The sequence below is a fragment of the Haemorhous mexicanus genome, chromosome 4 (genome assembly GCF_027477595.1).
Source record: "Haemorhous mexicanus isolate bHaeMex1 chromosome 4, bHaeMex1.pri, whole genome shotgun sequence".
In the NCBI taxonomy this organism is placed as follows: Eukaryota; Metazoa; Chordata; class Aves; order Passeriformes; family Fringillidae; genus Haemorhous; species Haemorhous mexicanus.
In genome coordinates, this window is record NC_082344.1 from 40,723,107 (window position 1) to 40,739,595 (window position 16,489).

At 40.2% G+C, this 16,489-nt stretch overlaps 1 protein-coding gene across 1 annotated transcript in view; it reads left to right on the plus strand.

The window, feature by feature from the left end:
* GALNTL6 (polypeptide N-acetylgalactosaminyltransferase like 6) overlaps positions 1–11,719 on the plus strand; it is a 377,013-nt gene extending 365,294 nt beyond the window's left edge. Inside the window, exons 11-12 of the mRNA XM_059845667.1 lie at positions 5,474–5,623; positions 11,544–11,719. Of these exons, the coding sequence (XP_059701650.1) occupies positions 5,474–5,623; positions 11,544–11,711 (318 nt within the window). The 3' untranslated portion in view covers positions 11,712–11,719. The remainder of the gene's footprint in view (positions 1–5,473; positions 5,624–11,543) is intronic.
* The last annotated feature ends 4,770 nt before the right edge of the window (positions 11,720–16,489 follow it).

Genomic DNA, 16,489 nt, shown 5'->3' on the forward strand with positions numbered 1-16,489 from the left:
AGCAAGGAGAATGCAGATGAACAGTACAACCTAACCATTTATTAGCAAATTTAGTGAGCAAGTCTTTCACAGGAAAAGGTCCAAGATTAGTAAAAGCTGTGTAGTGCTGAGGAGAAAAATTGACCTGGCAGTCACACGACACTTTGTAAAAACTTTAAAGCTCAGGAGAGAGGAGTTCTGAGGGGTATTTGAAGTGCTGAGGTCAAAAAAGCATGCTCTGAGGATACTGAGAAATGCAGGAGGAGAGCTGCAAGTTCATGAAACCAAGAAGCTGAAGGATTATCTTAATTTAGGCAAGTGACAACATGGCCCAGAAAAGGAAGTTGTTGAAAGAAGACTTCTTCAGATAGCTACCAAAGATACTGCATGGGGATAGGGTGCCAAAACTAGATAAATATAATTGTTTTGTTTCTGAAAGACATACAGTAATTCAGGGAGTTAATTGAAAGAAGTTATATGGTCCAGACTAAACCCATCACAGTGTTCTCTGGCTTTAAAATCTGCACAGCTCCAAACCCTCCTCAAGAGGGGAGGGGAGAATGCTGAGGCTCCCAAATACAAGAAAGAAAAAGTTGGATGAAAAGGTGAGAAAATTAAAAAAAAAAAATGTTAGCAGTGAAAAGGGAGACTTGAAATAACCTTTGAAAGAGAAAAGGCTGGAACAAAGGGGAAATGACACGAACTGAAAAAGATGTTAAGGAGGAATCCATGTTTCAGGGTACTCCAGGCTGCCACCTTTGGGATCAGACAGGATCTAAAGGTCCTCCTTCTGTGCTAAGGACACAAAGTGATTTCCTTAGAATCTGTAGGTGAAGCTAGTGCGAAGGGAGTTCAACCAGCCACCTCCTTAGATCCCAGAACCAGAGCTGGGAAGCCTCAAGCACTTCGGTGCTCGACGTGTGCCCCGGGGACAACACAAATCGTCTCCGCCGAGCTGGCGGGGAACAGCGCAAACTCTGGCATTGCCGGAGAGCTCGGAAAACTTTCCGGGAGCGCCTCATCCCTGCGGCGGTGCGGCTGCCGTGCGGCGGGCGGGCGGCAGGGGGCAGCGCGGCCCAGCGGAACGGGCCCGCCGCGGCACCGGCCGGCGCCCCTCAGGGCCGGCGCCCCTCTGGGCCAGCGGCACCGGCCGGCGCCCCTCAGGGCCAGCGGCACCGGCCGGCGCCCCTCAGGGCCAGCGGCACCGGCCGGCGCCCCTTACGGCCAGCGCCCGTCAGGGCCGCTCGCCCTCAGGGCCACTCGCCCTCACAGCTAGCCCCCCCTCACGGCTTACCCGCCCTCAGGGCCAGCGCTCCTTACGGCCCGCGCCCCTCAGGGCCAGCCCTGCGCTGCTGTCACGCTCGTCTGTGGGGCATCAAACCCCGGGCCAGCCTCACGGAGCTCCTCTTCCTTCTTTAGCTTTCACGGAATTTGTAGCCTCGATGAGTTCTGCATGCACCAGTAGAAACTAGCAGAATAAATAGAAGTATCGAGTATTTTATTGTCATATTTCGAATAGCATGGGTTGGCGCTGAGGTGGACTTGTAACTTCTGGTATAAATTTACAGAGTTCAGTGGCAAGCTATAGTAGCTTAATGTGACCAGTGCGACAGACGTCAGTGCCAGAGGTGATCCTTTGTGCCACTTGATTCGTGTCATGTTACCAGGGCAGGAATTAAAAGCTGACAACCTCAGACACCATGGCACAGTCCTTTAGCAGATCCCAGGAGAGAAAGATGACCTTCCACCTTAGGGCTGTGCAAGCCCCTGGGCAAGCAGCAGTCAAAAGGTGTGTGGGGTGCTTGCAGGCTTTCTGGTAAACAGGAAATTGTTGAGAAGTGAGGATGTGTCACTGTGGTTTTGGGAAGCTTCCCCAAAATTGAGAACAAGAGGAGAAGAAAAGGGATGGGAGGATATGTCATGGCACTGCATTCATCCGTCTCTGTCTTCCCAAAGCTAGCTTTTGGCTTCAGGGGAAACTGAGGCTCTGCTGGACTGATAACCAACAGCAAAGGAAAATGACAAGTATCACTGTCTCTTATCAAATTCCCCAGCCTTGCCAGGGAATGGGTGGACAGGCACCATCTCTAACATGGCTCAGCAAGTGCCCAGCTCTTTCTTCTCTACTTGGAGGTATAGTTCAAGCCAGAGCCCAACTCTGAAACATGGCATTTCATCTTTGGCTGGGGGTACGCATTATCCCCTCAGGTGTAATGGCACAGTCAAAGCACAGCGCCAGATGACAGACCCCAGCCAGACAGCGAGTAATTGAGTGACATTGCCAGGCTGGAAAGCATTAATGGCATAAAAAAGGCCTTTGTCCCAGAGACAGTCCCAGGCCAATGGCTCTATCAGGCAATCATTCTTCAGGCCCTGTGCCAATTGTAAATGAAGCTGGAAAGCTATATTTCCCAGTTACTGCATGACAGGACTCGGCTACATGAAAAGGCAAAGCATGAGGGCTGAGGGGTTGCTTGATTGCAAACACAGAGGATGGGGCTGTGTTTTACAGACTCTGGTATGAGAGAAAGCAAAAGAGAATGAGCATCCACTGAGCCAGGACAGAGGGTTTCTGGGTCCAGCAGGGAACAGTGAACAGCAACCCTGCTGTGTTGCAGGTGAAGAATCAGCCTTCTGTTTGTTAATGATGTGTCTGGGAATTTCGTGCAGCCTTGTTTCAAATCAACAAGCAGTCAGAAATGAATGAAGTACAAAAAGGGTACAAAAAGGCTGAGCCATTTCTTTTAAAATCTGACACAGTTTGTTCCTTACAAAAGAACAACAAAATCCAAAGTGACAAGTGCTGGCAAAGCAGAACATTATATACTCTGGGCTCCAGCTAATAACGTGTAGCATTGTTGGACATTATGCAGCAGGGAGATAATATTAATATTGGCCAGATTCAGTTTTAACCAGGGGGAAATTGCTGTTTAAAAGAGGAAAGCTTAGAATTTTGAGATTGTAAAGACTGTACACCTTCATGTTGTGTCTGTAATTGCAAGATCTTAATACCAACTTGGTGTATAGAGAAGTATAACCTTTTTTCTAAATTCTTTTTTCTATTCTCTCTCTTAGTCCTAAAACTGAGTTCCTGTGTCTAAAAAGATTGGTTTTATAGTATCACTAGGGACAAGACATACTGTTGATTTAAAAATAAAACATTTTTTAAAATGAGAGGATAAAGAAGGAGGAAAAAGAATCTAAGCTAGTCTAAGCATTGCTATCTAGTATTACACAGATCTTAATTTTCAGTGGCAAGGAATAAAAGCCCTCTGCTGTTACCATGTCTTGACTTGCAAACAACACACAGCCTTGGCAGTCTTCAGAAACCACAGAGGAGTGGAAAAGAGCAAAGGAATAGTTTGGATCAGTATGATCTGATTTAAAGGTTGGCTTGAGCTCTTTCAGGTGTACCGATGCATTCAGTGGGGTACTAGTCCTCAGGCCAAGGTCCAGAGAGCAGCAAGAATTGGTCCCTCAGCTCACAGCTCCTGCACAGAATGAGAAATTTGGTGAGCCACCCACTGGGAAAGATGAGGCTGGTCCTGAAATAGAATCTCTCTCTGCAGTAGTACTAATGAGAGTGAGAATATCACAGAAGCACTGTTCCACACCATTCCTCTAGGTATTTGTTATTCATCACTTTGAACTCGAGGTTTATTATGTGTCTGTAGAAAGGTAAAGGATAAGATAAAGAAAATGGCTTTTGTTAAAGGAAAAATGTCTTAGGCTTCTCTTTTCCTGAAGAAACAGCAGCTTAGGTTTTTTTTTCTGTACTAGATCTTACTTCTGTCTTTGCTTGTGAAATGATAAGTTATTGTAGGGAGTCCATGATGATGCTTCAAAGAAACATGAAGAAAAGTGGGAAAAGATTTAACCTTTTGAAAAGCAGAAATTGCTTTGAAAAAAAGGGTAAAGCTATCCACTGCATTTTACTGCAGATAAATGTAAAATGCACTCTGGGAGCTGGAAGAAATAAGCAGGACACACAGATTAAGAAAACACTCTCTGGAAAACCTATAATGCAGATATAAATAGGAAGTAACAACAGCTAACAGAGCAAACAAGACAGAAAAATAAGACAGAAAAAAAAAGGTAAATATCCTGATATATGCTTGTATTTAGGGCCTACAAGCCAAGAGAGACAGTAGCACCTTTCAAATGTAGTATTCAGAGGACAATACAGCATTGAAGATGCAGTATTTTTAAGAGGTGTTTCTTTTAGGAAGACTATGGAAAGAAGATCACTATAGCATTTCAAAAGGTGTTTTCACCTGGGAACCTCTAGAGAATTGTTCAGGATCAGACCCACATGATATTTATTAAGCTTCAGTTTGTAGCTGGTTCTGTCAGGGAATGTATACACTGGAGAAGCAGGGTGCTAGATAAGGGCCAAAAGGAAGCTGAGATGAGGGGTTGGAGACAACCTGAACTCAGTATGGGGAGCTGCTTCTCTGGATAACGAGCCTGTATGCACTTGCACATGAACAATCTCAGCTGAACAGTTTCCACTAGCAAAGTTTGCTCATTTAAAGAGAGCTTCACTTTCTCAGTGCTAGTTCCTTTTTTTTTTTCCCTATGACAAATCAAAAGTCATGCAGAAAGCTGAAGAATAGCACTCCCTCAAAAAAAGAAAAAAAAAAAAGAAAGAAAGAAAATAAAATAACCTCACAGCTCTTGACAGAGCTTCTAGGTAGTAATTTACAGCCTGCAACCTCTTTTCTGCAAGGATAGGTCCATGGAAAGGAAAATGCACTCCACGTCTTTAAATTTGATGCTGTCAGAACTGTCACCTTCATCTGATGATTGAAAGACTGCAGTGTCACAGCATCACTTCAGACAGCTGGTGTCTAATTGAGAAGGATTCCTCTATTAACTGTGACCCTTTATGACTCCTCTCAGGCAGAGAGAAAAAGGGCTTTGACAAGCTGCCTGTAGCTCACAGGTTTCAAAGTAGAAAGATGAAGATCATTTAACATGTGTTGTTTGGGGAAAAAAGACAGTTGAGAGAGGCTATGGTAACAGTGTCCCTTATAAACAGAAGGAAACTGCTCATTAAACATAGGAAAGAGGTTGTGATGAGAAGATCTCTCTGGGCAGCTTGTTCAGACCCAAATGAGAGCTAAAGGAACATCACTGGCGGCAGCTTTCTGAGTCCTAGGGAGCTGAAATCCTAGTGCATACAGGTGCTGCTTTAGCTGGGGTAACTGAAGGCTTTAATGCAGCATATCCCCTCTCCTCTCTGTAGTACTGGGTCACTAGAGATTTCTTCCTTCCCTGACATCAGGATTGCGCCTTCCTGGGGTATATTCTACATGGCCACCCATGCACTTTAATTAAGGCAGCTGGCATCACTGAATCATACACAGGCAGGACCTCATTTAACCAGCATCTGGGATATGCAAAAAGGGCATCCTGGATTAAGCTTTTTTGTGTTATTTTAAACCTTTTTTCACTAATAATATATGATTGTATTGCCTCATTGTTTTCCTAGCTCTTCACCTTTGGTTGGAGAGAAGACATCCGTCCTGGGGAGCCACTTCACACCAGGAAGTTCTGCTTCGATGCCATCTCACACAGTAGCCCTGTCACACTGTATGACTGTCATGGGATGAAGGGAAACCAGCACTGGAGCTATAGGAAGGTCAGAGTCACTGTGGGGCATCTCGGAGGTCCAGACTGTCTTTAGCCTGTATTCAGCTTAACACAGGCTTGTGCTTTCCCATCGAAGCAGTTCTGTTTTAAAATCCACCACAAATCCACCACATCCTATTACAATTTAATTTTGTGGTAATCTTAGTAAACATATTCATGTTCCTTTTGAGTATTCGGATATTTAGGTCAAATTTAAATGAAAATGGATCTGATCCAGCTCAGAGGGTGTCTGTATTGGATCTGTTCCCTGAAAGGTGTTTTACCATTCTGGCGCTTCAAGATGCTTGTGTCATTTTAACAGAGGCACTGTTGGAAATATTTTCATCCAATGTGACAGCAGCAAGACATGCTGCTCATGAGTTAAATGTACTTTACAACATTTTAAAGATTATAAGTGGCAGGAAAATCTCCTTCAAAAAACCAAAACAAACAAAAAACAAAAACAAAAAAAAAACACCAAAAAAAGCAAAACCCCTTCCAACATTAAAAGCACTGTAAAAAATATTGTAAGCCCAAAGGAAGCAGGAGTTTATAACCTAAAGATAAGCAGCTTAGACACTACTTTGATCTGCTGAAATTTCAGTCCATTTTTATAAATCACGGAAAACAAGAGGTCAAGCTAGAAACTATCAGAGCTTCAGTTGTGCTAAAAAGTCCTGGTAATGCTACTGATTTGTTGTTGTTGTTAGGGTTTTTTAATAATTTATCAGCAAGTTGTCTTGATTAAATATTTCAGTAATAAACTATGTAGTCCCTTCAGGATAAGGATTTCTGTGAAGCACTGAGGATTTCTCTCACACATGCTTCAGTTTTCTTTGACCATCGTGCCTTGCCTTTCACCTTGTTTAAGCTGGGGCCAAAGTACCAGGAATTGGTCTTTGCCGGATAAACCTCAATACTGTTTTCTAGTTTAAATATATATATAGTACAAAAGTAATTCAGAACCATTAAAAATAAGTTTCTCCTGATTTTTTTTTTTCTGAGTGCCTGCTTATTAGCTTGTGCCTTTTTACCTTATTTAGGTTGCAAATGGAGGTCCATCATAAGATTTTCCAGAAATGTAATCCCTTTGAAGCTGAGGTATTACTTGAAAGAAAGTTAGAATGTATGGAGCAGATATTTAGAGGATATTAATTGTGGTGGTTGTATTGCTGCCTATCTGACTTTATAATGCCATCATAATCCCTTCTTGCTTCAAAACCCTTACGATTTATCTTTTTGCCTACCCAAGCTGCAAATCAAAAAGCTTTCATATTCTTAGCACTTCATTGTTGCTCAATGTAGCCAGTTCATAAGACAAAATGCAGGTCTGGAGTTACACTCTGTAAGGCTCATCACCTTTGATGAGGACAGAATATAGCAGGTACCGAAAAAAATGACATTTGGAAAAAATACACAGTATAAGTTTTATTAAATTCTCTGCACAGCTTCATTTTTAATTTCCATGAGGCTGACAGAGCTCATATAAAAATTCTCAATGCAAGACAGGCACTTCCATCTCAGCAAGAAACACCACAAAGTTTTGTTATGATGGAAGTACTGACACATTTTTAACCATAATCCCAACCTGACAGCAAGCTGGTCAATTTGCATAAACCTTCAAGTTAAGAAACTGCATTGGAATAATAGAACTTTATATACATGGTTTTCTTTAAGCTTAGTTTTAGTTTGCTACACAGTAAGTATTTTTTTAGTGTTTCCTATAATCTGTTTCCTCAGGTAAAGGGCAGATTTATATTAGAGATTTCTGGTAGTACAGCTATACCTCCAAAAACCTTATATGAGATATAATCCTTTTCCAGCTCTGAAAGCATCTTGGCAATAGAACTTCTTGTGTTTTCCCCCCTACAAAACAAAAACTGATCTATGCTAGAGCCTTTTACCTCAGGAATGGTATGCTAGTGAATCTGCACACTAAATAAATAGAAGTGTTTCCTTTTAAAAAACAGAGAGCCGGTCATCCACTCTCTTCTGTTCTCTGCACCACTTATAGACACTGTAGCTTCCTAATGGTCATGTATCCATCCTGCCAAAAATTCTTTTCATGCTTTATGAGAAATGACATTGCCTGTCAATGTCTTATAATAAGCCTATAGGCCTAATATGAAGCATTTCTTATCATGCTCTCATATAATTTCTATAAAACTAGAAGATAAGAGGTTTTTATTCATTTAAAGATGAGTCTCATTATCGTTTGCATCTTGAGCCACTGATAAAAAGTTACGGCAGTGAAGCGATTACAAAGTGCTGCAAATGCTATTTGAAGCCAGGCACTATTTTCAGATTCCATAGTCTTATAGCATAGAAATCGTAAAAACCTGGGTTTGGATCCTGGCAAATAAAAACTGCTTAAATATTTTAGTGGCAAGTAGAATACATTAATATTTTACTTTGGGTAAGGAGTGCTCTTCTGGAAAAAATCTACAGCCTACCCCCATTATGTGCACTTTGCCTCTCATTGCAGTGCAGTCTCAGAGCAGGCAAACCACATTCTTTTCAGATGAATGAAGCCAAAACTACCACTAATAAACATGTGTCAAAAAACTGTTCGTATTCCCATACTACTTAAACTACATCTGGCCAACTATTTGAAAGTCTCGTAAGTCTGCAATATTAAGTAATCAATTTTCTTAGGACCAATCTGAAATACTGGTCTACAGCCAAGTATTCCTTTGAGAAAACCCTGTAAGAAGCAATGGAGCAGAATAAATTCAAGCAAACATTGTCAAGTACTGCAAACATTGCTGCAGGTTGTAAATAGAAGAATGTGAGTAATGCCAGGACAAAAAATATTGGCACCATATTGGAGTAATGTAAGATATTAGATAGATAAATGTAAATAGGCTGTCATTATTAGATATTTGGGAGAATGGCTTTAGCTTCCCAAGCTAAAGCTATTTCTTTGACTCTGTCTGGTATTCCTAAGCATGCCAGAGCCAGTGATGAGCAGTGCCTACAAATTTCCGTTCTTCATAGTGAAGGAATACGCCTCTGGTTTTCAATGTAGCATCGTACTGGTAGCCTGACAGGTAGTGCACTGATTCTGATAAAGCATGATTCAATTTATGTGCCACAGGCCCACTACTGCTATTTGTAGAGCAGAAGTATCCAAGAGAGAGCTGATTTAGTAGGTCTCTAAAAAGAAACAATTGTGCAAAATCAGTTTCATTATATGGTAATTCTACCTTGAGCCTAGTGATTATGGTAGATGCTAGACTGACAGCATCAAAAACTGTGCCCAGAAGGCAGGGGTTTAGTCATAGTCTCCTGACAGCTGCAGGGACAAGCAGTAAGAGTCAGTTCACTTGCCATGCAGGAGGTGTGTAGATTATTCCCTCAGACAGATGAAGACATGTCATAGTGATAGTGGCTTTTATCATATGGACTTCAGTCCTGCTGAAGCTGCACTGGAGCTACTGACTGATTTCAGATAAACTACCACAGCTACCAGCTGGTAATGACTTGCAGTTGCTCTTGACTTTGGCCATAGTTAGAGCAGTGACCTATAAGAAATGAAAGGCTCTGTGTGTCATTACCAACCCCCCTGAACTGTCGAGACCAATTATCCGATGGAGGAGTTTCTCCTTCTGCAAATAAACTTCAGGCTTGCCTTCACGCAGAAGGAAAAAAAATATTCTGCTGTTTTCAGACGTTAGAAATGTCTCCACAAGAGTGCTTGTGGTTTCTCAATATTGGTGTAAAGAGGAATTTATGTATTTCTCTTGTAAATTTCTTCTCTGGGATGCATGCAGCTGTTACCCCTTGAAGTCCTGATCCTGTTTCCACTGAAATCCAGTGGAAGATAATACCACCAAGCTTTGACCTTAAATCAGCATAAGCTTGAGATGTTAAGTTAATAGGCCTTTATATATTGCTATGTCCGCCAGTTTTTCCAGAATGGTAACTCTGTCCCTATTCTTAAAAGACACTCTTCTTTCCTAATAACCAGATTCTCTAAATAAAAGCAGCAATAATGCTTCACTCAAAAACTGCCTGCCTGTAATATTTCTGTAAGAAGGTCTGCCAGCTTTCTGGAAAGGCTGGAGTGTTTTTCTTAGCAAGCTTTTTGTGCTGAAAAAAGCGTTGTACCAGCTATTTTATTAAAGCTTCTAGCATTCCAACTTTGACTTCATAATATCTTGGCTGGCCCTCATGCCCAGCTATACTGAAAGAAAAACCATATGCCTCCTTCCTTCAAGGTCCCACATCAAGCAGGCTGACCATGGCACAGTCACTGTGTCCTGATTTCGGACAGCGCCACTCCATCAAGCTCTTATTACTACAGGAGGAGCTGGCAAGGTGCAGGTGGGTGCCTGCACCACCCCCTAGGGTGCCTGGCAGTTCTTGTAGTCCCACCTCATCCTAGCAGAGACACGATACAGTGTATTGTGTCCCTGTACACAGTACAGTTACCCCCCTTCCTGCAAGCTGAAGTATCCTGCCTGCTCTCCTTGTAGAGCACAAGAGAAAGGCCTCTAGTCATTTGGTTTGGTCTTGTCAGCTTTGATGTCATTCCTCTGAATTTCAGTCTGGTGGGGAGGTATGTGTTCATCCACTGCTTTTGGGAAAAGGCTGGTGCTGAAAGTAAAACAGTGTGAAAGGCAGATGTAACACCATCCCCCTCAGGCAGAGTACAAGATAATTTTGACTTGGTTCTTTATTGCATCTATTAATTTTAAAAAGAGGCATTGTACTTTACCATTTTTTCACAAACAACAAATCAGTGAATTTAATCTTTCCTAAATTAAAAAAAAAGCCTTAATTTTTCAAAGTGGTTTTAAATAGCTGCTGTTTCAGTTTGTTGTCATACTTTTTTTTTTTTTTTTAATGTGGGGTATTTTTAAAGAGAAGTTTCTATTATTGTTGCTCAGCACCCAGAGTACTTGGGTCAGTTTTAATCAATTGCAATTTGACAAGTAGATTTTTTTTCCCTATCACAAACTGGTCAAGCAGGCACATCCGTGATTAGTATTAAAATAGTGTCAGGGCAATCATAGGCATGGAAGGGAAAAGCCTGAATGTGGTTTACCAAGAGTAATCTGAAATTTATTTCAACAGATGCAGTATAGTCCCTGGAAACTTTAAAACCATCTAATGACTCCCACATCTGTCTTTCTCAAAAAACTTTCCTACATCAACTAAGTATATTGAAACTACCCAACTCACCACCTGCTCAACTGACTGCTCTCACAAAGATTCACATCAGGTTACTTACTCTTCATTCCAGTTTTGTGAAGTAAAATTAATGAAACTAATCATCGTAAATATGCTTTTTAAAGCAACTTAATCCATGCTTGCCCTCACAAAATCTCCATGTGGAGCTAAAAGAGTGTTAGGATTTCCATCTTATTAGGAGAGAGAGCGTATTTCAGCGGCTGGTCTTAGCAAGGCCACAGGCATTGAATGGGATGAGAACACCAATCCTGTGTCCCTCTGTCCACCACTTCAGTTAATAGTTCATTTTTAACATCTTCACCAAGTTGAAGATTTTACAGCTGCCCCTGCCAAGAAACACAACCCTGTCAAGAGCAATATTTCTCTAAAAAAGCCCCAAACAAATCCATTTTTCAGGTTCAGACATTTAAATGGGCTTCAAGCAAATACGTGGTATGCAAAGTTATTAAAAGACATTCTATTTTTTCATAATATTATGCAGTTGTTAGTCAAAGGCCAGATGATACCTCCCTCTTTCTTGAATCCCCATTTTCATAAAGGATAATAGCCCAAGGGAAGAAAATTCCATTCTCTACAGCTTTCTAATAATAGCTGTTGTTATTACACAAGGTTAGTGCACAGGGACCACAAAATCATTTCAAACAGGGCTCTTTTAATCTATGTTCTGTAAAATTAGAACACTTCCAATGATTTGGCATTTGCTACTTAATTCTATTTTTTTTTCATTCCTGTAGGACAAAACTTTGTTCCATCCGGTAAGCAGCAGCTGCATAGATTGCAACCCAGCTGAGAAGAAGATTTTCATGAACAGATGTGATCCTTTATCTGAAACTCAACAGTGGATTTTTGAACATATTAATATGACTGTTTTAGAAAAATTTAACAGCAAGGCCAGTTCCTAGAAGGAAAACGATTTGAACACACATATTTACGTATAGACTGCAGACTACATTTTTGCCAGCATCTGGGTCAAAGGAGTCAGGAATTAAATTTCCTAGATCCAGGAAATCTGTTCTGAGGATTAAGAAAATGCCACAGCAAGAGCCAGCAGGCTGTCCTTGTGGATATACAGTATCTGGAGAACTTGGCCAAGAGCCTCACCGGATGCTGCTGAGAACTTCAGGCTGAAAATTCCCTTGCTGGTCAAGGGAAAAAACTTTGTTTAAAAACTGTTTAAAAGTACTCCAAGTTAATAAAGCAAAACAAAACTCTAGAGTTTCTCAGGTCAAATCCTGCTGTAGTGAGTAGCTCAGAACAGACGCTATGATTTGGGATGGGTTTACGGTGTGCATGATGCCAACAGGAGCCTGAAGAAATCCCAGGTTTTAGAATTAAACATGCTGGTAGAAGAATAATGATGTCCCAGCACTCCCTAGACAAGATATATGCTCTGTTGACATTCTCTTAATAAAAGGTTGGGTTAAGCAGGTTTAACCCTCAGAACTGCTGCAATTAATTTTAAATACCTCCCTTTTACATTCCATTCATTACCAAAATAGGAATGGTCGAAATCTTAGGGGCTAGAATTACACTGTAGTGAAGCATGAAATGAACTGTACGGTTTTTCCCTCACATTTTCCCCCTTCAGGAAAAATAAAGCAAAGCAATCAAATTTCTATATATGATATATTTAGCAATTGTGATTCAAATCCCATTGTCACACAAGGTGAGATTTTTTTTTAGTGACAAATATAACAGCAGCAGCTGCAGCATAATAGAAGGTTTGTGGACTATCTGTCTTTTTTAAAGGTAGAATCTTTACCAACATATAAATTAAAATGAAAATAGGCTGGGGAAAAAATCAGGAGGAGAGTGGGAAATAATTGCATGTTGAACTGGTTAGTCAACATGGTATGCTGCCATCACCTAAGTGACTGCTGCATGTTGACTCCCTGCAGTGCAGCTTAAAAGACCTTGCAGTGCACTTCACAGAGGAGCAGAGAGAAAAATTGACAGGAAATCAGTTTGGGTGGTTTTGGAGTTTTTGAAATCTGTGATGGAAATCATGTGAACTTTCAACGGTGAGCAAATGAATAGTGTTGTACATGTCATGACGGAGGAAACAAGAAGTGCAAGCAAGTCACACATTACGATATTTTGGTACTTTAGGCCCAGGCACCATGCAGGGTAATGCAGTCTTCCATCACACTGATGATTATGATGGGTCCCTCAAACCTATCAAGCTGTTGGAGAGAGAGGCCTCTAAAACATTTTAGGAAGGGTGTCAATGGTTTCCTCTCACTTCATAGTGATGTGTGGAATGGTACTGATAACTTTGAGACTGTTGAAGGTAAGAGTGAGTATAAATTTATATCAAGTAAATATGTGGCTTTTGCTTGAAAGATGAATTTACAAATGAAAGCACCATAAATGCAGATAAAGCACATCCTCTGTGCTGTAACTCCTTTCAGGTTCCAAAAATAACATTTGTAATTAAGTTGCTTATTTTGATTGCTGGCGAGGTGGCTGACTAACCAAAATATTGGTGTGCAATCTACCCTGTTTTAAGGGAGTGCAGTGACTGTGTTTTGTTTATTTCTTCTTAAGCTGTGTTTATGCACAAAGAGCATTGATTTCATCCAGAGGATGGTTCTAGTACCAGTGTGCTGTTTTACGGGAGCATCTTGTAGTTGTAGGTCATATGAAAGTTTTAGGAGGGGAATGAGGTGCTGTAGCATTCAGGTCTGTGCACTGGGGAAATTGTAAAATTTCCAATATATTAAGGAATTGCTGCAAGTTATTGAAGAGATCTTTCAATTAATTTAAAGGGATGTGTCCACAGAGTTGTCGTTTTATGATTTTAAAGTAAGTGAGTTTGTTTAGGTATTGTTTTAATTTAATCTGAAGATATGGTGTGCTCAGGAACAGAAGTAAGGTTCTGGTATGAGGATACTTCAGGTTTGTTTAGCTGTCAGTACACAGAACCAGCCTAGCCTCTGCAAACTCTCAGCTTTCCCAGATGCGGTGCTCGCAGCATCATTTATTTGCAGTCTTATCATGAGGAAAGAGGGTTTGGGAAAAGAAGAAAATGGCTTCCTCAAATATAAATACAGCCCTCAAGCTGCTGATTGTAACTGGCCCCAAACTGTCAGTCCTGGAAGCAACACTGTATGCCCAAAATAGAGAGGTAAAGGAGGGTTGCTAAAGCAGAACAGATTGGTAGGGTTATATCGTTCAGTGTCTGACTGCATCTCAGTGGTCTGATTTTGAGATGTCTGATTTTGAGATGTCTGATGGGATCTAGGCTGCTCCTAGGGCAAAGAAAATCTATGCCTTTTACAGCCCATGCTGTGTCATATTGCATAGCACCATACACTGCCAAAGGAAGCCTTCCACTGAATTGTAGCTGATCACAAATTGTAAACTCTTGCAGTCTTTGTCAGAAAGCAATCCATATGACTGCTAGTCAGATATTGTGGGGAAAGAAAACAGTCCTTGCACAGGACTCCTTCAACAAAAGTTTTATTAATAATAAATGACCATTGCTACCTTTCAGTTCAAGCCTGTTTTGGGTGTTCTCCAAAGGTTTCCACTGATAAGAGTATTTCATTACTAATTTACCATTCAGATTTCTTTAATTCTTCCTGCAACCGTGTCTTTTCCAGCCAATAAACTTATGAACAATTTGATAGCTTGGAGAGATGTATCTTCCTCTGATATTTCTCCAGGAGCATTTAACTCTGACACGTTTTTTCAAAAGACTGTGAAATTTCTTCACAGATTTATTTTTTTTTTTTAATACCAGGTAGTTCTGAACATATTTTAAATGTAGTGCACGGGTGGAATTAAGTAATGTGGGCTCATCATTTCAGTGGAGCTATACTGGTTTCCCCAACTAATGACTTGTTCAGGTTTTTTTCAATTTATTATTTTATGGCTTTAATCAAGAAGTCTGAAAAGAAGATCTTTGTAAATTTAAGAGTGTTCGTCACCATCTACCCTAAATGTTTTCCATTTAAGGTTAACTGACTTTTTTTTTTTTTTTTTGTGGTCAACAAGCTATTATAACTGGAGAGAGCAACTGGAGAAACTGAAATAAACTCCAAATGCAACTGAAACTCTAAAATAACATATCTTTTCCTGCATATATTCCAGAATCTAAGCTAAACAGAGGCCCTGGGGGACAGGGCTCAAAGGAGAGAGGAGGAGCTGGGAAACAAAGCCTTTCATGTGTGGGAGAGTAGCCTTGTTGTAGAAACATGACAAGATTTCACTTTCATTGGCCACAGACTTATTTCAGAAAAATGAGATTGCTTTAGAACAAATGTTTCTGTAGCAGTATGGATATTTTAATGATATAATGCATTATTCTTGAGTGATCCATTTATGAATAAATGGTCTCTAGCTGCTGAAATAGGTCTGCCTCATGATAAAGATAGACTTAGCTTGAAAAGAAGCTGTCAAGCACTTAACAGCCTTTGATTACTGGCAATTTACCAGGCATCAGTGCCTCCTGTGACCTTAGTGAAATCTTATGCCACATAGAAGAAATGTGTACAAATAGCTTGACCAAATTGATTAGATAGGTGGCACTTCTGCAGGAATGGATGTTACCTTTGTTAAAAAAAGAAAAGTCATAATCACAATTCATTTGCATTTTTACTGATAACTTCTGCAAGGGACTGAGTGAGGAACACTCTTTTAGCCTACCTGGATGGCATGGAGACGGAGCATTTTAGGAAGGCAGTACTGGCAAGCTTTCAGTGTGGCTGGCACCAGGGATGCATCCATTTGCTAAAGAGCATCTGTAATGCTGATAACCCAGTACATCTCAGGAGAACACAGCATATGTAGTTTTATTAATGGTTTTATTTTCTTTTTTAATCTATCAAGGTTGTTAGAGAAATAATTTCAAAGCCCTTGAAAACAACAGAAAGTGATCAGGAGTAATGTTTTTATAGTTGGTACCAGTATTATAATGTTCATTTTTTCTTGTTTGTTTAACCCTCTCCCAAATATGTTCCATATTCTCTTTAAAAAAAGCACAAGGATCCAAGAGTGCTTTTACAAAACATTTTCAGGATCTTGCCCTTTCTGAAAGTTTTGAAAAGCCTTTAAAACATTAGGAAATGTAAACCAAAATGTAACATAAAAACCCAAAGAAAAATACCTAATATATCAAGTGTATGAAGAGACTTTGCTAAATGTTTGCTAAGATAGTATCTTTTGACTGGAAAATTTTAGATGAATAAGTAATAGAGTTATTAAATCTTTAGTGTGTAGTGCTTTCTATCTAAGATTTGTAATTTTAAAAATGTAGTGAATTTGTGTGGTTAGTTGCTGACAGGTTTTTTTTTTTAAACCACATATAATACACAAATCTGTTCTTAGGTCTACTGAAATACTTCTCTCCTCATATTTCCTTGTTATAATTCTGAATTACACTGGATTTATACACTAGATTTAAGATAATCCAAACATATGAAAAAACTCTCTAAAAGGTAAGAAACATATGTAAAAACAAATAATGAGAAAGTTTAGCTAGAGAAATTCAGAGAAATGCATCACATTTCCAAAGCTTCAGCAGCATTCAGAAAATACATTTGCTCTGTGAAGTTGTTTTCTATTCTTTCAGTGTATCATGAATATCAATGGTACTACTCCTGGGACAGGACTTCTGAAACTGGTGTTACTAGCATTTGTTACTAGCATCAAGGTGCCAGAGGAGAAAAAATATAGG